At 37.2% G+C, this 21,069-nt stretch overlaps 1 protein-coding gene across 1 annotated transcript; it reads left to right on the top strand.

The window, feature by feature from the left end:
• The first annotated feature begins 204 nt into the window (after positions 1–204).
• On the top strand, positions 205–20,957 carry LOC139975262 (cullin-3-like). The gene is made up of 19 exons (XM_071983023.1): positions 205–991; positions 2,468–2,665; positions 2,992–3,105; positions 4,884–5,159; positions 6,229–6,360; positions 7,080–7,127; positions 8,052–8,100; positions 8,596–8,747; positions 9,222–9,398; positions 10,638–10,808; positions 11,549–11,656; positions 12,300–12,518; positions 13,048–13,149; positions 13,654–13,771; positions 14,122–14,190; positions 14,950–15,022; positions 16,161–16,230; positions 16,360–16,466; positions 17,282–20,957. The coding sequence occupies exons 1-19, from the start codon at positions 938–940 to the stop codon at positions 17,304–17,306; spliced, it is 2,262 nt and encodes a 753-aa protein (XP_071839124.1). The 5' UTR covers positions 205–937; the 3' UTR covers positions 17,307–20,957.
• Positions 20,958–21,069: the final 112 nt, after the last annotated feature.

Below are 21,069 nucleotides of genomic sequence, written 5' to 3'. Positions count from 1 at the left end.
ACTTTATATACTTTTGTAATAGTAATTTATATTTAAGAAGGTAATATGTACAGTTTATAATAAATAAAACATAACCAAATAATTAAAATAATTAAGGAATGCTAGAAGAATAAATAATATATTTAATTAATTGTTTTAAAGAACTTTGATTTTCTTTCATTATGTGTACCCGAATCCAGACAACCTACTGAAACTCTAATGTTATATTTTTCTCTAGGAATTGGAGAATGTCTATAGCATTCATTGCATACGATACAGCACTGTATTGGTGAACAGTATAAGTTATTCACTACTCACGAAAGAGAATATACCCAGCCTAACAATGGCATGAATATTGCGACCCCGAAATTTTGATCAACTGGTTACAACTTCGAAAGTCTACGATGTCTTAAAGAAGTACTTCAACACTTCAAGTTTAACGTGGAAAATTGAATACAAACGCACGTAGAGCATAACAAAGTTCTGTAATTCTAGGCCCAAGGTCTAACTAGTTACTAATTGAGAGCCTACCCATAGCCTAGGCTATAGATTGTGTTGTGACTTTTTGAAATTTAATTACCAAATCAAACAAGTCATTTACCAGCGAATGGCTAAAGGCTGCGACATTATTACTTAGCCTACAGTAAAGTAGCCTATGCAGTACAGTAGCAGACATTAGTCATTAGGGGCCTAATGAAACATCAGTCTATGCATTTGGCAGTCACCAGTAGTAGAAGAACTGCACCATTGAAAGTGTGTAGTGCCAAGGAAACAGATCTTTCCTTTTATAAGTCGCTACTGAAGCTTCAGTAGAAGTGAATGTTTGGGCTAACTTAGCCTAGGATAATATTTACCAATTTTGGTTTAAGACTTTATAGTGGGTCTAGGTGTGGCTTAGTTGTCAGCAGTAGCAAGTTCCCAGCTGTTAAAGGGAAAGCAACCCATCACCACCGTTACTATGAACCAGAGACAGCCACGAAAAGACACCAGAATGAGGATAAGGGCATTTCCTGTAAGTAAAGGTTATCTATTATCATTGCACAATTCATTGATTGCAGTGTTGTTTGTGGGTTACCTAGGCCCAAGAGTCTATTTAAATTATTGCATCATGTCACTTTTGACAGGATCCTGTTTTGACAACTGTCAAGACTGTTTTTTCTTTGCATGTAGTACTCAAAAGAAGCATATGTGAGAATATGAAAATACTAAGTGTCTGCCTGTCGGGTAATTATGTCTGCTGAAATATTCAATATCGAATAGTTTTCATATTGGCATAAGACCAACAATGTAGTCAGTGTATCAAGTCCTGGGATATCAGTTCAAGGCCAATATGCAACTACTTGTGCCATAACAAAAAGGGCAGTCAATGACATATTTTATAATTAGAAACTATGGTAGATTCATGACCAGTTCACCTCTGAAGAAAATTTAGAAACATTAAAGAGAGTTTCAAATGCAAGTGATTTATTATACATGTTTACTATCTGATGAACCTTCCTCAGCCTGGATGTTACTGTTATTTGCTTTTCAAGGTGACTGCATACTGAACCAATGCCCAGGGCTGACAAATTTTGCCAGTTGATCATATTCTTGTCTGTCATTGTAATGCTGTGTAGATATCATTTGAAGTAAACCCTTAAATATACTTTTGTGAACACACACATGTAGGTAGGGTTACCATATACCGTATGTCCAGATTTCCTTGGACATGTCTGCTCTTTTTTTCTATTTTACAATTGTAATAAATGCAACTTGTAATAAATACATGGGAAAAGCATTTTCCACTGTTTTAGCCAACTGGCTACTCCAATTTGAGCACCAGAAGGTTATTTGTCATAGTAACATTACATCATCCATTCTGATTGTACAAGTAAGATGTATTGCTTTATCTTCAAATGTAGTAACAGTGTAGGTACCCTTCAAACTAACTAACATTAAATGGGAGGGGGAAGCCCACAACTTAGACCTCTCCACCAGACTGTAACAATGTGTCCTACTTTCATCCCTCAAACTGTCTATACATTAAACTATCCCATTCTGAGTTAGCACTCAAATTCAATGTGGCTGATTAGATAAAACTTTTCTTTAATATCTCAAAAAATGTCAATATAAGCCAGTTTTGGAATGAAAGTGGTTCATGCCCATTGCAATCCTGATAGTAAAAACTGCAAGCAAGTGTTGTGTGTTTCTCTTGGTTTGAGGATGGTGCTCATTTTTTTTCAACATGCAACTCCAAAAGGTGCACCCTTCAGTCTAAAGTCTGTCTTGTTCTTGAGGAAAATTGTAACAAGAAAATGCTTCATGAAAAAGTTTCATGAGATTGTTTGCTGCATTAGTATGTATATATGTATTTCTTACATGCAAATATCCTTTAATGGTTTGATTGGATCTATTGATCACTTTCAAAGTCCCAAAGGGTAAGTGCAATATTTACAGAAACATTAATTTACTTATCAATTTTTGTAATTTGTCTTTTTTGCAATTTAAGACGAGCATGGATGAGAAGTATGTTGCCAACATATGGGATCTACTTCATAATGCCATCCAGGAGATACAGAGGAAGAACAACAGCGGCCTGAGCTTCGAAGAGCTCTACCGTAATGCCTACACAATGGTACTCCACAAGCACGGAGAACGACTCTATAAAGGCTTACGAGATGTCGTTACTTCTCATCTGGTGGAAAAGGTAAATACCAACCCCACAAGGTTCGATGTTTTCCTCTCTACTTGTGACAGGGTTGGGTATGAAAATTGTTTCCGTAAGAGGTGCAGTGTTTCAGTAGGGCAAAAAAGGCAAATTATGGAATATGTAAAAAAAAATTGATTTAGTCTTTTTTGATGGCTATACAGTATTGAAGACAGAAATATGCTCTTTGCTTTGTACATCTTTGTTAGTATACATAATGGAAGTTTTTGTACCACCTCCTCATTTAGGGTACATTTAATTTGCTTAATGAAAATGACCCTTTTTGCCACTAGCCCTTTCTCTTTTGTTTCTTTTACTTTCTTAAGGTCAGAGTTGAAATACTAAACTCTCTAAACAACAACTTCCTACAAACCTTAAATGCTGCTTGGAACGACCACCAGACCGCCATGGTGATGATCAGAGATATTCTCATGTACATGGTAAGAACAAAATATTGCAGGAATTCAGGGCACTTCAGTTAGAAATGTCTTTTATTCTCTTTATAATATTTAAATCATTCATAGAAAGTTGAAAACAAAAAAATTCCACAAGAATGATGGATTTTGATGGAAATTCTAAATGCAGAGAACATTGATGGCTTAAGCCCATTCCAAATGTATCAGATTTCAAGGATAAAGAAAAGAGAAGTTTTTTATAGCCTAAGAAAAGCTTTTGAAGAACATCTGCCCAGATGACATCACATACCTTCCTAGAGTAGTCGAGGGTTTAGCCAGTCAAAATTGAGTTTAGTAAAGGTATTGAGAGGGTGGTTTTTCAGCTAGTAATGAAGATTAATTATTTTTTGTTCGATATAAAAGGTCTGCATTAATTGCCACTGGCATATACCTTTACATGACATCACGCCCTAGTCATCTGCAAACAACATGTGTCAGTAGCTAGGGATGCACCGGATCCAAATTTTTGGATCCGGCCGGAACCGGATTTTGCCGGATAGTCCATGAATTCCGGCCGGATTTTATCCGGCCGGAACCGGATTTTTTCATTACACAAAAGAAAATCATTAATAAGAAGTAGAAGTATGAAACAAGGAGCAAATCTTAGGTGAGGTATACGCAAACCGCCAGACCATTGAGAAAATTAAATTAAACACGTTAAACCTAATTTTTCCTTACTTTGAATGTTTTTATTAATTTTTGGAAATAGTTTACATTGATTTAAGTTAATATCAACACCTTTGTAAGGAATAATTCAGGCCAGATTTTGTAAAAGATCCTGCCAGATTTTGAAGAAGATCCGGCCGGATTTTGAAAAATATCCGGCAGGAACCGGAACCGGATAATTGCTCACTATCCGGCCGGATAGTCCGGCCAGACCGGATATCCGGTGCATCCCTATCAGTAGCTCCATCTTGGAGTAGTTTCTCTCCTTGCCTTGTAGCTATGTGTAAACAATTGTAAAGGCTGCTTTCTGAAGACCCACAATTGAATAAGTAGTATTGCTAGAAAAAATATTGAGCCACAGAGGCCATGGCAACATAATTGAAATTCTTAATTTGGCCTTTTTTCGTTTTCTTTGCTACATGCCCAATTTTTTTTTCGAAAATGTATGCTCTTTCATTTGTTTCATCTGAAAATGTATAAACAATTCATCTGGAAAGAAAGAACATGAAAATTACCAAAAAAAAGAATTGATTTTGATGGAGCCAGAGTAAATATACTCATAAACAAACAAAGAAATAAGATCATAACCAGATCGTGAAGATGCATCCCGATGACATCAGGCACCACCCAATGTGGACTAACCAAAAGTGTATCTGGCAAAAAATAAGTGACCAAGTAGGTAGGTGTAACTAGACAGCAAACACCTCATTGACATGGGGTATTTTTGTAACCAGATCTGCTGAATATTCATCGCTCCCATTGTCTGCCCATAGAGCATCCCTTCATATGAATCTTTAAGCTAACCCCCACATTTTATTCAAAATAATTCTTTTATAAAGAAATGAGCAAGTTAAAATCGTCACGATTCTTCAAAACATTAAATTTACTTTGTTCCCCGCTTACCTGTCTCCCCACAACCTAAGCACCGCATTCTACCGTGTCTAGTATGCCCTGGTAATGTTTAAACACTGTGCACCCTCAGTGACCGGTCAGTACGGTCAGTGACCTCCTTATTCTACCATCCAAAGTGTCTCACATGTTTTTCGTATTGGGAAAAACCAGTAAGTTTTATAATATTTAACTGTTTCGCTTCACAGGACAGAGTCTACGTACAGCAAAACAATGTAGACAATGTTTATAACCTTGGACTGAAGATCTTCCGAGACCAAGTTGTGAGGTATGGGAACATCCGGGAGCATCTACAGCAGACCCTGCTGGACATGGTGATGAGAGAGAGGCGGGGGGAAGTAGTAGATAGATTAGCAGTGAAGAATGCTTGCCAGATGCTAATGGTTCTCGGTATAGAGACGAGGACCGTTTACGAAGAAGACTTTGAACAGCCTTTCCTGGAGCAGTCTGCAGACTTTTATACTGTAAGTCGTTAAGCTCTTTACAATGTCATAGATAGATATCAAATTTATTTTGATCTTAAGCGAAACTGATGAGCAGTGCATAGAGAAGTAGTCTGATGCCTGTGGTATATTTTTTTAGCCACTCTGTCCTGGCCATACTATGTTTGGGACCATTTATGTATGGGACCATGTTTGGGACCATTTATGCGCAAAAATTTATCGAGCCCAATGTCTGTGGTATATTGTTTGAGCCACTCTGTCCTGGCCATAACGTGTTTGGGAACATTTATGTTTGGGACCATTTATGCGCAAAATTTTATCGGGCCCAATGTCTTTGGGAGGGACCAAAATTTTAAAATTGGCAAATAACTCCACAACCTTAAATCGGATTGCATTCAAACTTGGAATACAGTTGTTGGTTAGTAGCTGGTACATGTGGGCATGAATATTATGATAATGGGTAATGACGTACAACACTTTAATATTCCCCTAAGGAAGGAACCATAGTGTCTGTTGGGCTCTTGTTCTTGAATTTAAAGCAAGAGTAACACTACTTTGCTCTGGCAGACAAAATGCAAGCAGGGATTTGTTTTTTTCTTTCTTTTTTTTTCTGACAAAGGAGTGAAATCAACTGGCATTTAGCCAGTGAATAGCCTGAATTTTGAGGTCCGATGTTATGTAGGCCTGACCTTTGGACTGCTCTATGACTACACTCTGGCTGCTGTAAAAACTTTGCTAATTTAAATTGGCAACCAGTACCAGCACGGTGTAAAGTTGCAACATTTGTCATTTAGTGCCCAAGGAGGGATTTGAATTGTGCACACTTTGGTATGTGTCAAAGCGCCAATGACCAAGGGTTTATGTTGCAAAGTCAAGTGAGGGGGCCTTGGGCCTCAAACAAGGCTGTAAACAGTCTACTCTAAACTTTAACTAGTTCATTTGTAACATTTTGAATAATTGAATTAATACACTTACATTAGAGACAACTCTGTTTCTCACCACAGTTTTTCACCACAGTTTAACTATATAGTGGCTCCACCATGCCACCATTGCAAGTGATACATAAATAGGTGTTGTATTTATCTCGCAGATGGAGTCACAGAATTTCTTGACAGAGAACAGCGCTTCTGTTTACATCAGGAAGGTAGAAGCCCGTATCAATGAAGAGACTGAGAGAGCACTTCATTGCCTGGACAAGTCTACTGAAGACCCCATCGTAAAGGTAGGCTTCCTCAAAATCTTCACAGAGATGTACTGTTATTCCTATGGCAACTGACCCACTCTGTGGACATATATAATTATGGCAACTGACCCACTCTGTGGACATATATAATTATGGCAACTGACCCACTCTCTGGACATATATAATTATGGCAACTAACCCACTCTCTGGACATATATAATTATGGCAACTGACCCACTCTCTGGACATATATAACTATGGCAACTGACCCACTCTGTGGACATGTATAATTATGGCAACTGACCCACTCTGTGGACATATATATTTATGGCAACTGACCCACTCTGTGGACATGTATAATTATGGCAACTGACCCACTCTGTGGACATATATATTTATGGCAACTGACCCACTCTGTGGACATATATAATTATGTTTGGGTTTATGGTCGTCATTTCCGACACCAAAATCTGACAGAGTATCTCTTGTCAGTTTTCTGTTGATGATTTGGTTGTTACCATGTGTCTGAATAAGAAGTGTTACGGCGGTCCAAACTTGAAAACGATGCGTGCAATGTTACTTTAAATGTTGTCATTTTAAACTTAGCAATGTTTCTCAAAGCCTTATTCAAACTGTCATCTTTATATCAAAGGAGTTAAGAAGTATTATTAATTAATTGATTAAAAATATGTAATAAATTACATTTTTTTAATTAATTAATTAACACATTTAATTTTTTTTTCTTTTCTTTCTTTCAGGTACTAGAAGAGGAACTGATTAGCAAGCACATGAAGACAGTTGTTGAGGCAAGTACAAATGAAGAGATAGGCTAAGAGATAAGCAGGTCATGCATGCATTGATACCCATTTTTTCCCTCCTTGCTTTTACCTTCAGAAAAAAGTTAGTTTAAAATACCCCCTGAAACTTACAGAGCTCACACAGTTGTCAAAGTTGTCTGCTCCTATCTTCTTCGAAACATTTTTGAATTTTCAAAGTTATCATTGCCAGTCTACCCAGTGACATTCCAAAAATGGGCCATACTGTAAAACCATAAACATGTTTTCTGTTTGCACCCGAGACTGTTTGTTTAAAAAAAAACTGCAAAGTTGCAGTACTTTTGTGCCGTGGTAAAAGCCAGGTTGCGTTTATTTCGTACCTAGGAAATAAAGGAAAAATGGTGCCGTCTGTTCAAATCGAAGGAAAGATTTCCTTGAAGATGGTTCCAGTCATGGTTCTAGAGATAGTACTGTAGTAGTATTATAGGTCAAGTGGTGTCGCAAGTATTCTGTTAATATTTTTAGCTGAAGAATTGCATCATGGTGAAATTTGCCGTCAGTTCCTTTGTAACGTTTTTGAGAAACATTTTAAAGTTGACATGTTTTACCCCGAAAAGTGAACTTGAAGCGAACAGAAGTGAGGTCATAGATGCAGACGTACAAATTTTGTCTGATGTCGTTCTTCAAACTATTCATCCAAGATTCTTCTTCACGAGTGGGATGTATTAACATAGGGATTCACTACAGATATTACGGTATCGATAACTTCACACTCTGTAGAGAGTTTTTGAGCTTTTGCATGTTTTTTTAGGAAGTTGCTAAAAATTGTGAAATTCTAGGCCCTGTAAATATATATTTTGCAAAGTAAGTGGCTATTAGAAAGTTTTTTATTTATATGATCTGATTTATTGCGATACACCAATAATTTAATTTTTTTATTTGTTTTTTCAACAGATGGAGAACTCTGGGGTTGTTCACATGTTGCAAAACAACAAAAAGGAGGGTGAGTTTGGTCTTTCTGAATAATTTGAATGAAAACCTGACAAAAAAAGAAAGTAAAAGAAAAAGAAAACAAAGTCAATGTATGGGATCCTTCAATTTTCTGAAACAATATGCTTGCCTTACCATAGCAAAGTCTTGATCACCTGGGAACCAAACCAAACCAAAGTGATGCCGATAATAATTTTGGAAATTTTTTATCAATAATACATATAAAATCGGCTGAATTTTGCCAGGTTTGTGTTGATCTGAAACCGAGTCGTGATGATCCGTGTTCAAATTCTACACAATCGAGTCTGAACTCCGGCCTGCACCAGCCGAGTCAGAGTCCTTGCAAAACCCGACCCGAGTCCTGCTTCTTTTTTCATTGATTTAATCTGTTGTTACAGGCCCGTGAATAAATCTTTTGTTTGAATTTCAACCTGTCTCTACAATTGCTCCCACCTGCTGGTCGTCGAATTGAATGATTTTTAACCATCACTTGAATGTCTCCTCACAGATCTAGCCTGCATGTACAAGCTCTTCATCCGAGTCGCAAGTGGATTGGAGACGATGTGTAAATGTATAAGTGGTTACCTCCGAGAGCAGGGCAAGGCCTTAGTGCAGGAGGAAGATGGTGGTGGAGGGAAACAGCCGATACAGTACGTTCAGGTGAGCACGGAAAAATTCAGACCTCTACCTCAATCTTGCACGCACTCCGTTGCCCAATCGGGTTTGTGTATGTGATGAAAATCAAATATAGATGAAACTAAAATATTTCAAAAAATGAGCTAAAACTGTAACTTGGATGGCAACCCGAAATGAAGTGTAAATTATAAGCCATCATGGTTCTCCCACATGCATATGTGGTTATTAAGCGTCATAAAATAACTGGACTTTAAGGACAGTATTGTTGTTATTGTTATTATTATCATCATCATGAAGGAATTACCAGTTGATTGCACGGTCCTGGACAAGAAAAAATAACTTTTTTAGAGGTTGTGGCTTGAGCTAGAACTGGTTGTCTATAATCATGAAACCTGATTGTTGACAGCTCTTTACAAAGCTAGGAACATGCTATATCAGCATTGTCTATGTAAGAAATTTTTTTTCTCTCTCTCTCTTCTCTCTCTCTCTCTCTCCCAGGATCTTTTAGAGCTGAAGGACAACTTTGATATGTTTTTGAAAGAGTCATTCAGTAGCGACCGGAAATTTAAGCAAACCATCTCAGGAGACTTTGAATTCTTCCTCAACCTTAACCCAAAGTCCCCAGAATATCTGTCACTATTCATCGACGATAAATTGAAGAAAGGCGTCAAAGGGGTAAGTTGACGTTATTCGCTTTTCTTCTGAAATTGACAAGTGGGGGGGGGGGGGGGAATTGGAGGCAAAGTAAATGGGAATTAGGGAAAAAAACCCAAGATCTTCATTATAACCAATTATCAAGATAACAAGTTTGGGAATTCCGTTTCTACTAATGTTTGGATGAAGTAATAAGAGAAGGAAACATTGGTTGGGGGGGGTGGGGGCAATTGGAGGCAAAAGTCAATGGAGAGTAGGGGTGAAAAAACCCAAAGATCTTCACAATACTAATTATCAAGATAACAAGTTTGGAAATTCAGTTTCTACAAACGTTTGGATGAAGTAATAAGAGAAGGAAACATTGGTTGGGGGGGGGGGGAGAATTGGAGGCAAAAGTAAATGGAAATTAGGGGTGAAAAAACCCAAAGATCTTCATTATAACTAGTTATCAAGATAACAAGTTTGGGAATTCAGTTTCTACAAATGTTTGGATGAAGTGATAAGAGAAGGAAACATTGCTGGTTGTATCTTATATGGATCTCTCCTTTCACACAAATATATTAGCACAAGATAAATTGTTAGCAGTTTGTTTCCATGACGATATCACCCCTTTACCCAGAACTACAACACACGTAAAGGCCGGGTCACATCTGCGCGATTCAACACGCGATTCAACTCGCAATACAATTGAAGGTTGAATCGCGTAGTTAGACACGGGTATCAACTTGTTGCGCAGTAAAAGTTGCGCCGTCGATTTGGGTTGATTTGCAATAGAGCAATGTCCTAATCAGCGCAACTTCTCAGAAGCAACTTTTCTGATTCGCGTGATTTTAGTTGCGAGTTGAATCGCGTGTTGAATCGCGCAGATGTGACCCGGGCTTAAGATGTCAGACGTACCCAGGCCTAGTCTAATTTGCATACAGCAACCAGGGGCTGAGTTTGTCATTGCCATTAATTTTTCAAGGGCTTATATCCAGTAGATTCCACCTTTTTGGATGAGTAGAGCTGTTTCATAATGTCTGTATGTAACATTGCACCAGCTATGTGGTGAATCTGGTCAGAAGTGGGATCTGGGGGGTACTAAATTAAAGTAATGAAATTTAAAAGATTTCCGTTACATTTGATTGCCTGTCATCTTCATAAAATAAGTTAACTTCTTTCCACACAAAGTTTCATAGTTTGTCATGTAGTATCATCTAAATACAAAAATAAATATTTTGATTGCTTCATTTTTTCAATTTTTTTTTCTAAATCTCTCAGTTGTCAGAGCAAGAGGTTGAAGCAATCCTTGACAAGAGTATGGTCCTGTTCAGGTTCCTACAGGAGAAGGATATCTTTGAACGATACTACAAGCAACATCTGGCTAAGAGATTGCTGCTCAACAAGAGTGTCTCTGATGACTCCGAGAAAAATATGATCTCAAAGTTGAAAGTAAGTCCATAGTTTTGCATCATATTACATTTTTTTTTTTTTACTGTTTGTTGAAAACCCTATCTTGGTATCTCGTATCTAACTTGAGATATGGTTCTTTGATTGTAAACCCTGTGGAAAGTCTGTTTTTGGGGGGTTATTTTTGTCAATAGGCCATGACGTAGATATCAGTAGGTGGTCTGTGATAATAATAATAATATAAGAATTTGTAAAGCGCTTTTATCCAGTTAAAAAAACTGCTCAGAAGCGCTGCAGGAGCAAAGTACCCAAAATGGACACAACAGTTATTAAACAAATGAATATCCTCCGTTTAGATGCTCTTCAAAAACTTTACTTTGACTGTTATAATCTTCTTGTTGATTCATCCTTGAATGGTTGCTTATTCGTCAATGTTCTCTCAAGTTAGAATGTCACCTTAAAGCAACTCCTGTTGTAGACAAATTATTTAGAAATGATTGAAATATTGTGAAGACAAACATAAGACATTTTCAGTTCAATATCAGCTTCAAAACACAATGTCCAAGCAGTGATATCTCCCAAGAATATAAGAATTTTGTTAGCATTTAAGGGAGAAGGGTGGGGGGGGGTAGAGTTGGGGGCAGGCAAGGGGGTAGGGTTTGTTCTGACAATTTCATTCACATACGTTGATAATGGTGGTAAGGTTTGCTTCCTTTTCCGATGTTACCAAAGAAGGTAACCAAAGCAAAGTAACAAAAGAGATTACAATGTTCTATTTTCAGACGGAGTGTGGTTGTCAGTTCACATCCAAGCTAGAAGGAATGTTTAAGGATATGACCCTCTCCAACACCTTCATGGATGAATTCAAAAACCATGTGCAATCAGCAGATGTAAGTACTTCTTGAAAAAATCATTGTTCGTCAGCATGTGTAGGAGACATAAGTGGACAGCTGTGTAAAAGACAAGAGTGGAAGAGTATTACTACAGACAAGAGACAAATGGACAGCTATATATCGGAGACAAATTTCAAGTGGACAGTTGTGAAAGAGATAGAATTTCAAATGGACAGCTGTGTCATAGAAAACTCAAGTGCAGCTCTTTCAAAGATAACAATCAAGTGGATAATAAAGTTCAGATTGGAAGCTATTTCAGAGACAAGGTCTAAAGAAGACAGCTCTGTTAGAGACAAAACTCAGTTTGACAGCTTTAACAGTAATATGCCGTCAACCAGCTGCATAATAGAGAAAACACATGAAGTATCTGTTAAGGGGCGGGGGGGGGGGGGACACTGCAGTTATGGTTAGCAGCAGTTGCTAACAATCAAAGAAAAGCATTTCTTGGTATCCTCATGTGTTACTCCTTTTTAGTCTTTCAAATTTCCTGCTACTAGAAAGACGTCATGAATGTTACATATCAACATGTTACATTCTCTGTGGAATTTTGTCTTTGAACTGTTTCATTCACCACCCAATCTGAATAAAAAACCTGATTTTGCAATCCCTGTTTCTTTCTTTCTTTTTCTCTGTGGTGTAGATAAAGATGTATGGTGTAGACCTTAACGTTCGTGTGCTAACTACAGGATTCTGGCCAACGCAAGCATCTGCCAAGCAATGTGGTATTCCCGCTGCTGCTCGGCTAGCTTTTGAGGCATACAAGAGGTTCTATCTCAGTAAGCACACCGGTAGACAAGTCTCCTTACAGCCACAACTCGGATCGGCGGACTTGAATGCAGTATTTTTTGGTGCTAAGAAGGTAATTAGGCAACACGGACTGTGTTTTATTTTGTCTATAAATTCACATGCCCAGAAAATGAGATAATATACGGACATATCAAAGTTTGAACTAATGTTTAAAAAACCTCTCACGTTGTTGCAACAACCTTGCTGATTGCTTGTAGTAAACTTGAAAATACTGAGTGGCACGAATCACTAAGCATGTCAGTTTTCTGTTGTTTTTTTTTTTTTTTTTTTTTTTTATTATTTTGCATATTGAGCCTGATAAGCTGAAGTTATCAAGTACTTACTGATATTAATATCAGTAAGGTAATACTGCTATTAAATTATTGATAAGTTAACTCAATTTTTTTTTCTCCTTTCTAGGATTTTTTAGATTTTATGATGTTCTGTCGTATGTATCTGTATATGGTATATGTATTTACTGTTTTATGTATTTATTATGTCATTGTATATTCTAGATTGTTTGTAAAGCGCACAGATGCATGGCGCGTAGTGCGCTACATAAGATTTTATTTACATTACATTATATTTCTCTTTATTGTCAGGAATCTGGAAAGACTGATGAGAGGAGACATATCATCCAGGTGTCCACGTATCAGATGTGTATCTTAATGCTCTTTAACACACGTGAACAGTGGACATATGAGGTCAGTAAACTACCAACACCGCCACCCAGTCCATCCCAAATCCTAGCAGTGCAACCGTCACTGGCATAGTTTAGGAACAGCAACAGTGCAACATAATTTAAACGTAGCTGTACGGACAGACTACAAGATGTTCCACCTCTCTGAGGTGCTGTGACATCATCCCTGGGACATCACCCCTGGGGCAGATGGACAGTACTGTGAATAAAAGACTTTTAGGCTTAAACCCTCAAGCTAACATCCATCCTCCTGACATTGCTCTTAAGTAACATTGCTGCTGTGTACGGTATGACATCTCAAATTGGACAATACGGCAGTAACGTGACATTGGGTTTTCAGCACATTGCTACACATTTATACTACAATATCTCCCGAACGGAGCAAGAGATTTCGTAATTTGTTTGAGGGAGTAGTTCTTCACAAAGATCTCTTTCATATAATCTGAAAGATGGTGATGGGCTCCTTTAAACTGTACTATCTAAATATTCACTCTATTTCGTCCTCTAGGAAATCTCTCAAGAGACAGATATCCCGAACAAGGACTTGATTCGAGCCCTGCAATCCCTGGCTCTAGGGAAGCCAACACAAAGGATCCTGGTCAAGGAACCCAAAGGAAAAGAAATTGGTGAGCCCACTGCTGCATTTTCCGTTGAGTTATAATGCCTATTAGTCACTCTGCCCAAGTCATGTATTAATAACAAATAATAATCAGATATCCCGTAATAATGACTCACACAAAGAAATCGGACTACTTGGGAAGAATTTAAATCAGAAACCATTTTTGACTATGCTTACATTGCTTGTATTATCTTTTCCTGCCATTATATATCTGTTGTGTGCATTGCATACCTGATAGAATTAACTTTATCTAAATATTTTCCAGAAATTAAAATTCTCCTTCACCCCCATCTCTTTTCCCCCCTGTTGTTTTTTCCTTCATGAAGTTTCATTCTTTTTCCCTCCGTGTCTCTGCAGAAAACAGCCATATATTCACTGTCAATGACCAGTTCACATCGAAGCTGTACAGAGTCAAGATTCAAACAGGTATGTATGTCGATCTTCAAGAGTGTCTTTTTTTCAGAATATGAATAGCAAGTAGTCTCCTCGGTCAACTAACATTGCCTGTGTGTGTGTGTCTGTCTGTGTGTCTGTGTGTGTGCCTCTTGACCAGGCCTAGAATTTTACAATTTTAGCCACTTGTTGAAAAGTATCAAGTGCTTAAATAGATCAACTGTCACAAAATCAAATTCTCACTGGCAATTTTCTGAAGTGCAATACTGTACATTAGTTTCTGTACAGGCTTACGAGAGCAGCCCATAATATTCGCTGATAATAAACAGTAGGGCTTATGATGTTAGGTAAGGAAATCATGCAGGCTCTGTGACTGACAGTTGTTCACTGACTCACCATATGTTTATGTTTTCTACTGTCTACTGGCAAGAAAATGCCAGTGCCCTTTTTCAGACTGGCAAAAGGCAAAATCTACTGACATTCTGTAGATAGACTTAATTTTGGAGGCCTGTTGTCATAAAATGTATTTCATTTGTCAGATGTATTTCCAAACTGAATTGACTTGAATGTAGGAAGAGTTTGACCCTGTTTCAGATATGTTCATTTTGGGATTACATTAGATTCATTTTACTGACTCTGTTTTTGACCTGAAAGAATTGTGGAAGATTAATTATTAGGTCTCATGTCTGTGATTTTCTCGTCATTTCTCCCAGGGCTTGGTATTCGTGTAATGGAGCAGTTGTTCCCACAAGTAACACATTTATTCTTTTTTTTATTTTATTTCCTCCGCAGTGGCCGCTAAGGGAGAATCAGAACCAGAGAGGAAAGAGACGAGGACGAGGGTTGATGAAGACAGAAAACATGAATATCCTTTGCTGCATCTCATCATGGATGGTTGCATCACTTATCTATATATTACTTTATTATGCATGGTTACTTATTACACATGACTTGATATGCATCACTTACTATATGTCACTTGTACATGGCTAATTATGCATGACTTGATATGCACCATTTACTACATATCACTTGTACATGCATGACTTGATCTACATCACTTACTATATATCATTTGTACATGACTTATTATACATGACTTGATATGCACCATTTACTACATATCACTTGTACATGCATGACTTGATCTACATCACTTACTATATATCACTTATGCTTTACTTATTATGCATGACTTGTTATACATCCCTTACTATATATCACTTGTACATTACTAATTATGTATGACTTGATCTACATCACTTATTATATATCATTTGTACGTGACTTAATATCCATGACTTGATATACACCATTTACTACATATAACTTGTACATGACTAATTATGCATGACTTTATCTAAATCACTTACTATATATCACTTATGCTTTACTTTTTATGCATGACTTGTTATACATCCCTTACTATATAACACTTGTACATGACTTGATATGCATGGCTTGATATACATTGCGTATTATTTATCACTTGTACATGACTTATTATGCATGACTACTGTAGATATACACCACTTCCTATATATCACTTATGCTTTACTTATTATGCATGACTTGATATACTATGTAACACTTGTCTATGACTTATTATGCATGATTTGATATGTATCACTTATCCTGCTCTGCTATGTATAAACAAATATTTTGCATTCTCATGTATATACCATTCTGTGGCTTATTTAATGGGAGTGGCCAGTGACCTACTATTTGATAATTATTATAATGCAGAGAAAATTCTTACACTCGGTAGTGTGGAAAGCTTATCTCAGCAATCTTGCTCTAACTTTAGCCATATTTACCTCCAAAAAGCTACTTGGCTAAATTGAGTCACGGTTGTTTGATGAAGTACAGGTAACTTAGGAAAGTATACAGCGGCTGACTGCCTTTGGGTTCCCTCTTTTTGTGTTTTTATTTTCATTTCATTTATGTTACCTACAAGTGTAGTCCTTTAGGGTCGTTGGTCGTAGTCCTTAACACTGCATTACGATAGAGGCAGCCGTGGTACGTATTATGAAGGCCAGGAAGAAGATGCAACACACAGTCTTGGTACAAGAGGTGAGTGTTAGAGTTCTTCCTATGATATGTAATTACTTTTATCACAAATGGTTCCTCGCAAAGACATGTTTTTCATCCTCTTGAAAATTTGAAATCTATCATGTATCTTTTTTTGGGGCATTTCAACAGATCATGGAACAACTGAAATCAAGGTTTCATCCAAGCCCACAGGTCATCAAGAAGAGGATCGAGAGTTTGATTGAGAGGGAGTATTTAGATAGAGCTTCAGAGGACAGGTAAGCAGCCCAGCCTCCCCTTCCCCCCCCCTCCCCCATGAACACAGGATATGTTATGCATAACCCCTCCCCATTCACGTCAACACAAGATGTATTAGTGCGGTTCCCCCACATGATGACAAGATAGCCGTTGATAACCCTTGTTCATTTAGTGTCACAGCAGATGTCTAAGACCAGACCAGAGAAAAATGCTTCGCCTGTTTCGTTAAAAAGAATCTGAATTAGATCAAATGCAGCCTTTTCATGAGCAGTACTTGTTAGATTTGTTAAAAGTCAACATTCAGCTGGTTTAAACTGGATTTTTTCTTGTGTAAAAGTAATAGCAGATGTATCTTTGGAATGTAAGACCAGATGAGGCTGATTATCAAAGAAGTTCCCCTAAATAGGTTGAATGTCGGTCAGCCCTTCACGACTCACAGATAGTGGGGTTGGTACATCTGAGTAATTTGTCTGTCCAAAAAAGATATTAAAGAAATAAATAAATAAAAAATAATTTAAAAAATTAATAAATAAGAAAAAATTAATTTAAAAATTTAAATTTAAATTGAATTTTTTTCTTAAATTTGCCTTTCCATAACCTGATTGACCCTCAGAAAGCCTTCAAAGACAGTTTTATCTTTCCGTCAGAGTTTTTGTCATCTTTACCAACCGTACCAAACCATTTTTAAAATTATTTTTACCGTACAAACGCTGTATTATATATACACAAGTCTGCTTAAAGCCTATACGGCTTTCGGTTACATTGTTGGACCGGTGGGCTTACTTTTCTCGACGTAGTATTTGTGACCGGTTCTCTTTTCTTTCCATATTCGCAGGAAAGTCTATGTTTACGTCGCCTGATGTCGACTGCTTTACTACCCTGGTGGTTTCACCGCACGCTTGTTTTTGTCCCTGGAGCTCGGAGTGCCTGTAAACAAGATTTGAGCTGGCATCTAGTCATTTTTAGCTTGAAGATGTCTTCTCAATTTTGCATGTTATTTTGAAGAGATCATTTGATCATAAACTTTTACTTTAAAGAAATATATAAAGCCCAAAAAAAATGAAGAATAAGAAGCAGGAAAAAAGAAGAAAAAAATTAAGGAAGGATGGAATTATTCATTTCTGATTATTAAAGCAAACTTTGAATTGGATCAGGTACTTCAAAAATATAAATGATAGCTAGAAAGATTTCTAGTGGCATCTCTCTGTTTAAGATTCAATTTTAGCTACCATTTTGCTTGGCAGCAAACTCGCAATTGCCAAGCACTTAGTTATCATTGCTGTTAAATACGACTGGTGTTTATGTGATGTAAAGCCGCACCTGAACAAAAAAAAATGGTATGTACTCAACACGAATCCAGTGTTAGGCATTGACTGTTGTTGGCTGCCAGAAAACCCTAATACGAAAATTGCACACAGTTTAGTTCTCTACATTGGTGTTAGACGGTTGCCATAGTTACATGGCTAAAATAACTGCTAGGAAGGTCAAATTTGTAAATCACATGTAAGGTCTGTCTGTCTGTCTCAAGTCAAACTTGTTGTCTAGTTTTCATGACTTGGAGTAAAAAAAGTAATAAAGAAATTGTTAAGTTCAACGAGACCTCAGCCTCTATTGGTTTCTAAAAGAAAGTGGCATTTGGAAGAGAACATACTATGGAAATTTGCAGAGAGTTAGCAAAGTGAACATTCATAAATAGAGCCATCACAAATGCCTCTTATTTGTGAATTGTGCCATCTATATAAATTAACTTTAAACTTTTTTCTGCACAGAAGGTTACTACTGTAAAATGGTCTCTGTGTATTGATAACACCTTGTGATGTGTTCATTAATGGATGCAAGGCAATGCAAACAATAAAATGATGTGCATCCTTAACCAGTTACCATAAGGGCACCTACTGAAATGACATATACAATGCCTACAAAATTGAGCCTCCCAATATAATAAGCTTTTAAAAAAAAAAAACTTTCCCGGAGGTTGACAATTTTCTTCTCTCTGTGATTAACAGTTATATGTGGCAATGAGTGATCACTATTTCACTGTCCAGCAGATTTGTAGGGTCTGCTATCGAGTACCGATCGCCGATAACTGAACTTTTACTGTCGTTCGTGATGTACTGTGCAGTCGGCATACAACTAGTGCCATATACACACTCATCAACGAAAAAGTATCATTACTTTATCTCAGCTAAACTTGACGTATATTTCTGATGTATTCATGGCTTTACTGCCCTCATTTTTGTTGACCGTAAAGGGATTTGCCCAATTTTCACCAAGGGAAATAATAGCAAGAACTGATGTCTCTTAATATCCTCTAGTGATTATTAATCCTTGAATCCTTTCAGCAAATTTCTGAAGGTTTACGACATTTTGGTATTATTTAATTCTCCCGACAAAGTAATTCTGATACAGCCGTTATGGCCAACTCCTACCCCCTGCTGCCTCTGTTTATTAAGACAAACATGAAAGCCATGAGTTAATTGTACATTGACAATACATTTGAAACAATGCTCTTTTAATACTGCAATTAGTGCAAGAGCAGTACTAAGTAGGGTAACTGTTGATTACCAATGTTTGGGTTTGTTACCACTATGTGCTAAAACTGGTTACCACTAGATGGTAGATATGTGGTATCACTCTGTGGTTATCTTCAATGATGGTAGCCCTCCGACAGGGACAGAAATTATAGGAGTAACAGGCTGGTTGGCTATGTGACAGAGATGTACCAACCCTCATACCTTGCCTGCTTCTCCATCTCGTAGAAGAGACCATCTTCAGTGACAAGGGATGGAGAAATCAACTTCCCAAAACAGCTCACAAAAAAATTAACAATTTGTCCTGGAAGATTTTTTGAATTGATATGTCTTCATATGTAAGAGGAGACTTGATCAAGTTTAATGCCTCTTCACTGATAAATTGAGTATTTTTTTTTCTTTATTCATCGCTATGTTTAATTGTCATGGATAGAATTGCCGTTTCCAAATATTGTTACTACAATATACTAATACTGTTCCTGATCATGAACTGTTACTTTTGTTCTAAAAACAGAAAGAAAAAAAACTCATCGACTCTCGAAGGTACCACCTCCTGTTGGTGGAGTGGCACCACATGTTGGTTGATGAAATGACCAGCATCTGGGCTTTTTTTGTCATGTCTTGAAAACAAATTAAGTTGTCTATTACTGTGAGTTGTAATCAATGCAAGGCTGATGTATGGGTTGCTGTCTCTGTTTAGCCGACGACATCACATTGAAGAACGTTATTCAATTGTAACCACTTTGCGCTTGAAGAGCGTGGTTATTATAAGCACCGATCTTGATTTTGATAACGTGAAAGGACGTAAGATGCCTGTCAGGTTATCAATAACGTCTTCTCTATAGCTCCATTTTGGAAACCCATCTATGGACACATTTTAACATACCAGTTAAAAGACTGGTTGAAACTTGTGAGCTGTTTGTATATATAGTGGTGGAAGCTACCTATGGTAATCAGAGAATATGATTGGGCTGTAACAAACCCTTGTGCCATACAAAACAAAAAAGTGCAAATGTATAGCAAACTAATTTGATCATATCGCCCGATCCTTCAAAGTGCAAGCACCATCGAAAAACAATCTGCAGATATGTATAGCAAACCATGGAAGGAACGTGGTTATTCATGCAAGGTTGTAAGATGACTGTATGGTTGTATAGTTAAAAATTATATGGTTATGGTTGGGTCATACAAAGTATAGCTCCATTGAGCAGTATCTGTTGATATAATCAACCTCTCCAAGGATCTGGTTATTCATACTAGTTGTATGGTTGTATGATTACTATATGGTTGTACCATCGGTTGGATATGGGTACGTTTATGCTATGCACGAACTTTAAGAAGTGTATCAACATTATGTATGTACGTTTATGCGTGTATATATATCTATTGGTACCTATGTACAGGACCAATCAAAGACCATGTTTGTTAAATGCTGCAAGCTGGATACAGATGATGGTCGTAAAACGATGGAATAATGAACTTTATATTGTAACAGCCAATATGAGATGAATATCCTTTTATAACTTCTCGTTTTAAGAACTAGGTACAGCAGGGTACGTAGTTTCGGACACTGTGCCTCTCAGTGGTGACAGCAGCTTATAACTTTGCATCTGATCGGGTTTTTTGATTCGTGCTATTTTCTTTGACTTCATTAAAATACCCAGAGGAATGAGTTGCCATTCCTGTTTTTTTGTTTGTTCGTCAAAGCCACCAGAAATCTCGTCCCCTTCGTTGTCGGACCATTCATTTTTGCTGTATTAATAATATGACTTGATTTCTGCCTTCCTTAATTAAAACTACATTATTTATGACAATTAGTACACTACTTTTAGTCTGGTGTAGCAAATGCTGACGACATGCACGCTCACAAGTATGATTGCATTGTACCATGCTTGTGTTTGGTTTTGACTTTTTGAAGAGAAAACGAGCATTTTAAATAAATTGTTGAGAGAGAATAGGCGACTGTTCTTGAATATTCAATCTCTGTCAATTTTCTGCTATTTTCTTTGATAATACCCTTCTGGCTTTGCAGACTTCAATTTTGTGTATCGATCAAAATATATTGATCAAATCCCAAGATATGGTATGAGTA

Source organism: Apostichopus japonicus, chromosome 10, assembly GCF_037975245.1.
Source record: "Apostichopus japonicus isolate 1M-3 chromosome 10, ASM3797524v1, whole genome shotgun sequence".
Taxonomy (NCBI): domain Eukaryota; kingdom Metazoa; phylum Echinodermata; class Holothuroidea; order Aspidochirotida; family Stichopodidae; genus Apostichopus; species Apostichopus japonicus.
Note: the sequence above shows the minus strand (reverse complement) of the source record. Positions and strands in the feature narration are given on the sequence as shown.

Coding starts and splice junctions, on each gene's coding strand:
- LOC139975262 (XM_071983023.1), top strand. CDS start 938: ATGAACCAGAGACAGCCACGAAAAGACACCAGAATGAGGATAAGGGCA. Junction 12,519..13,047: donor TATTTTTTGGTGCTAAGAAG/GTAATTAGGCAA, acceptor CTTTATTGTCAG/GAATCTGGAAAGACTGATGA. Junction 13,772..14,121: donor ACCCAAAGGAAAAGAAATTG/GTGAGCCCACTG, acceptor GTGTCTCTGCAG/AAAACAGCCATATATTCACT.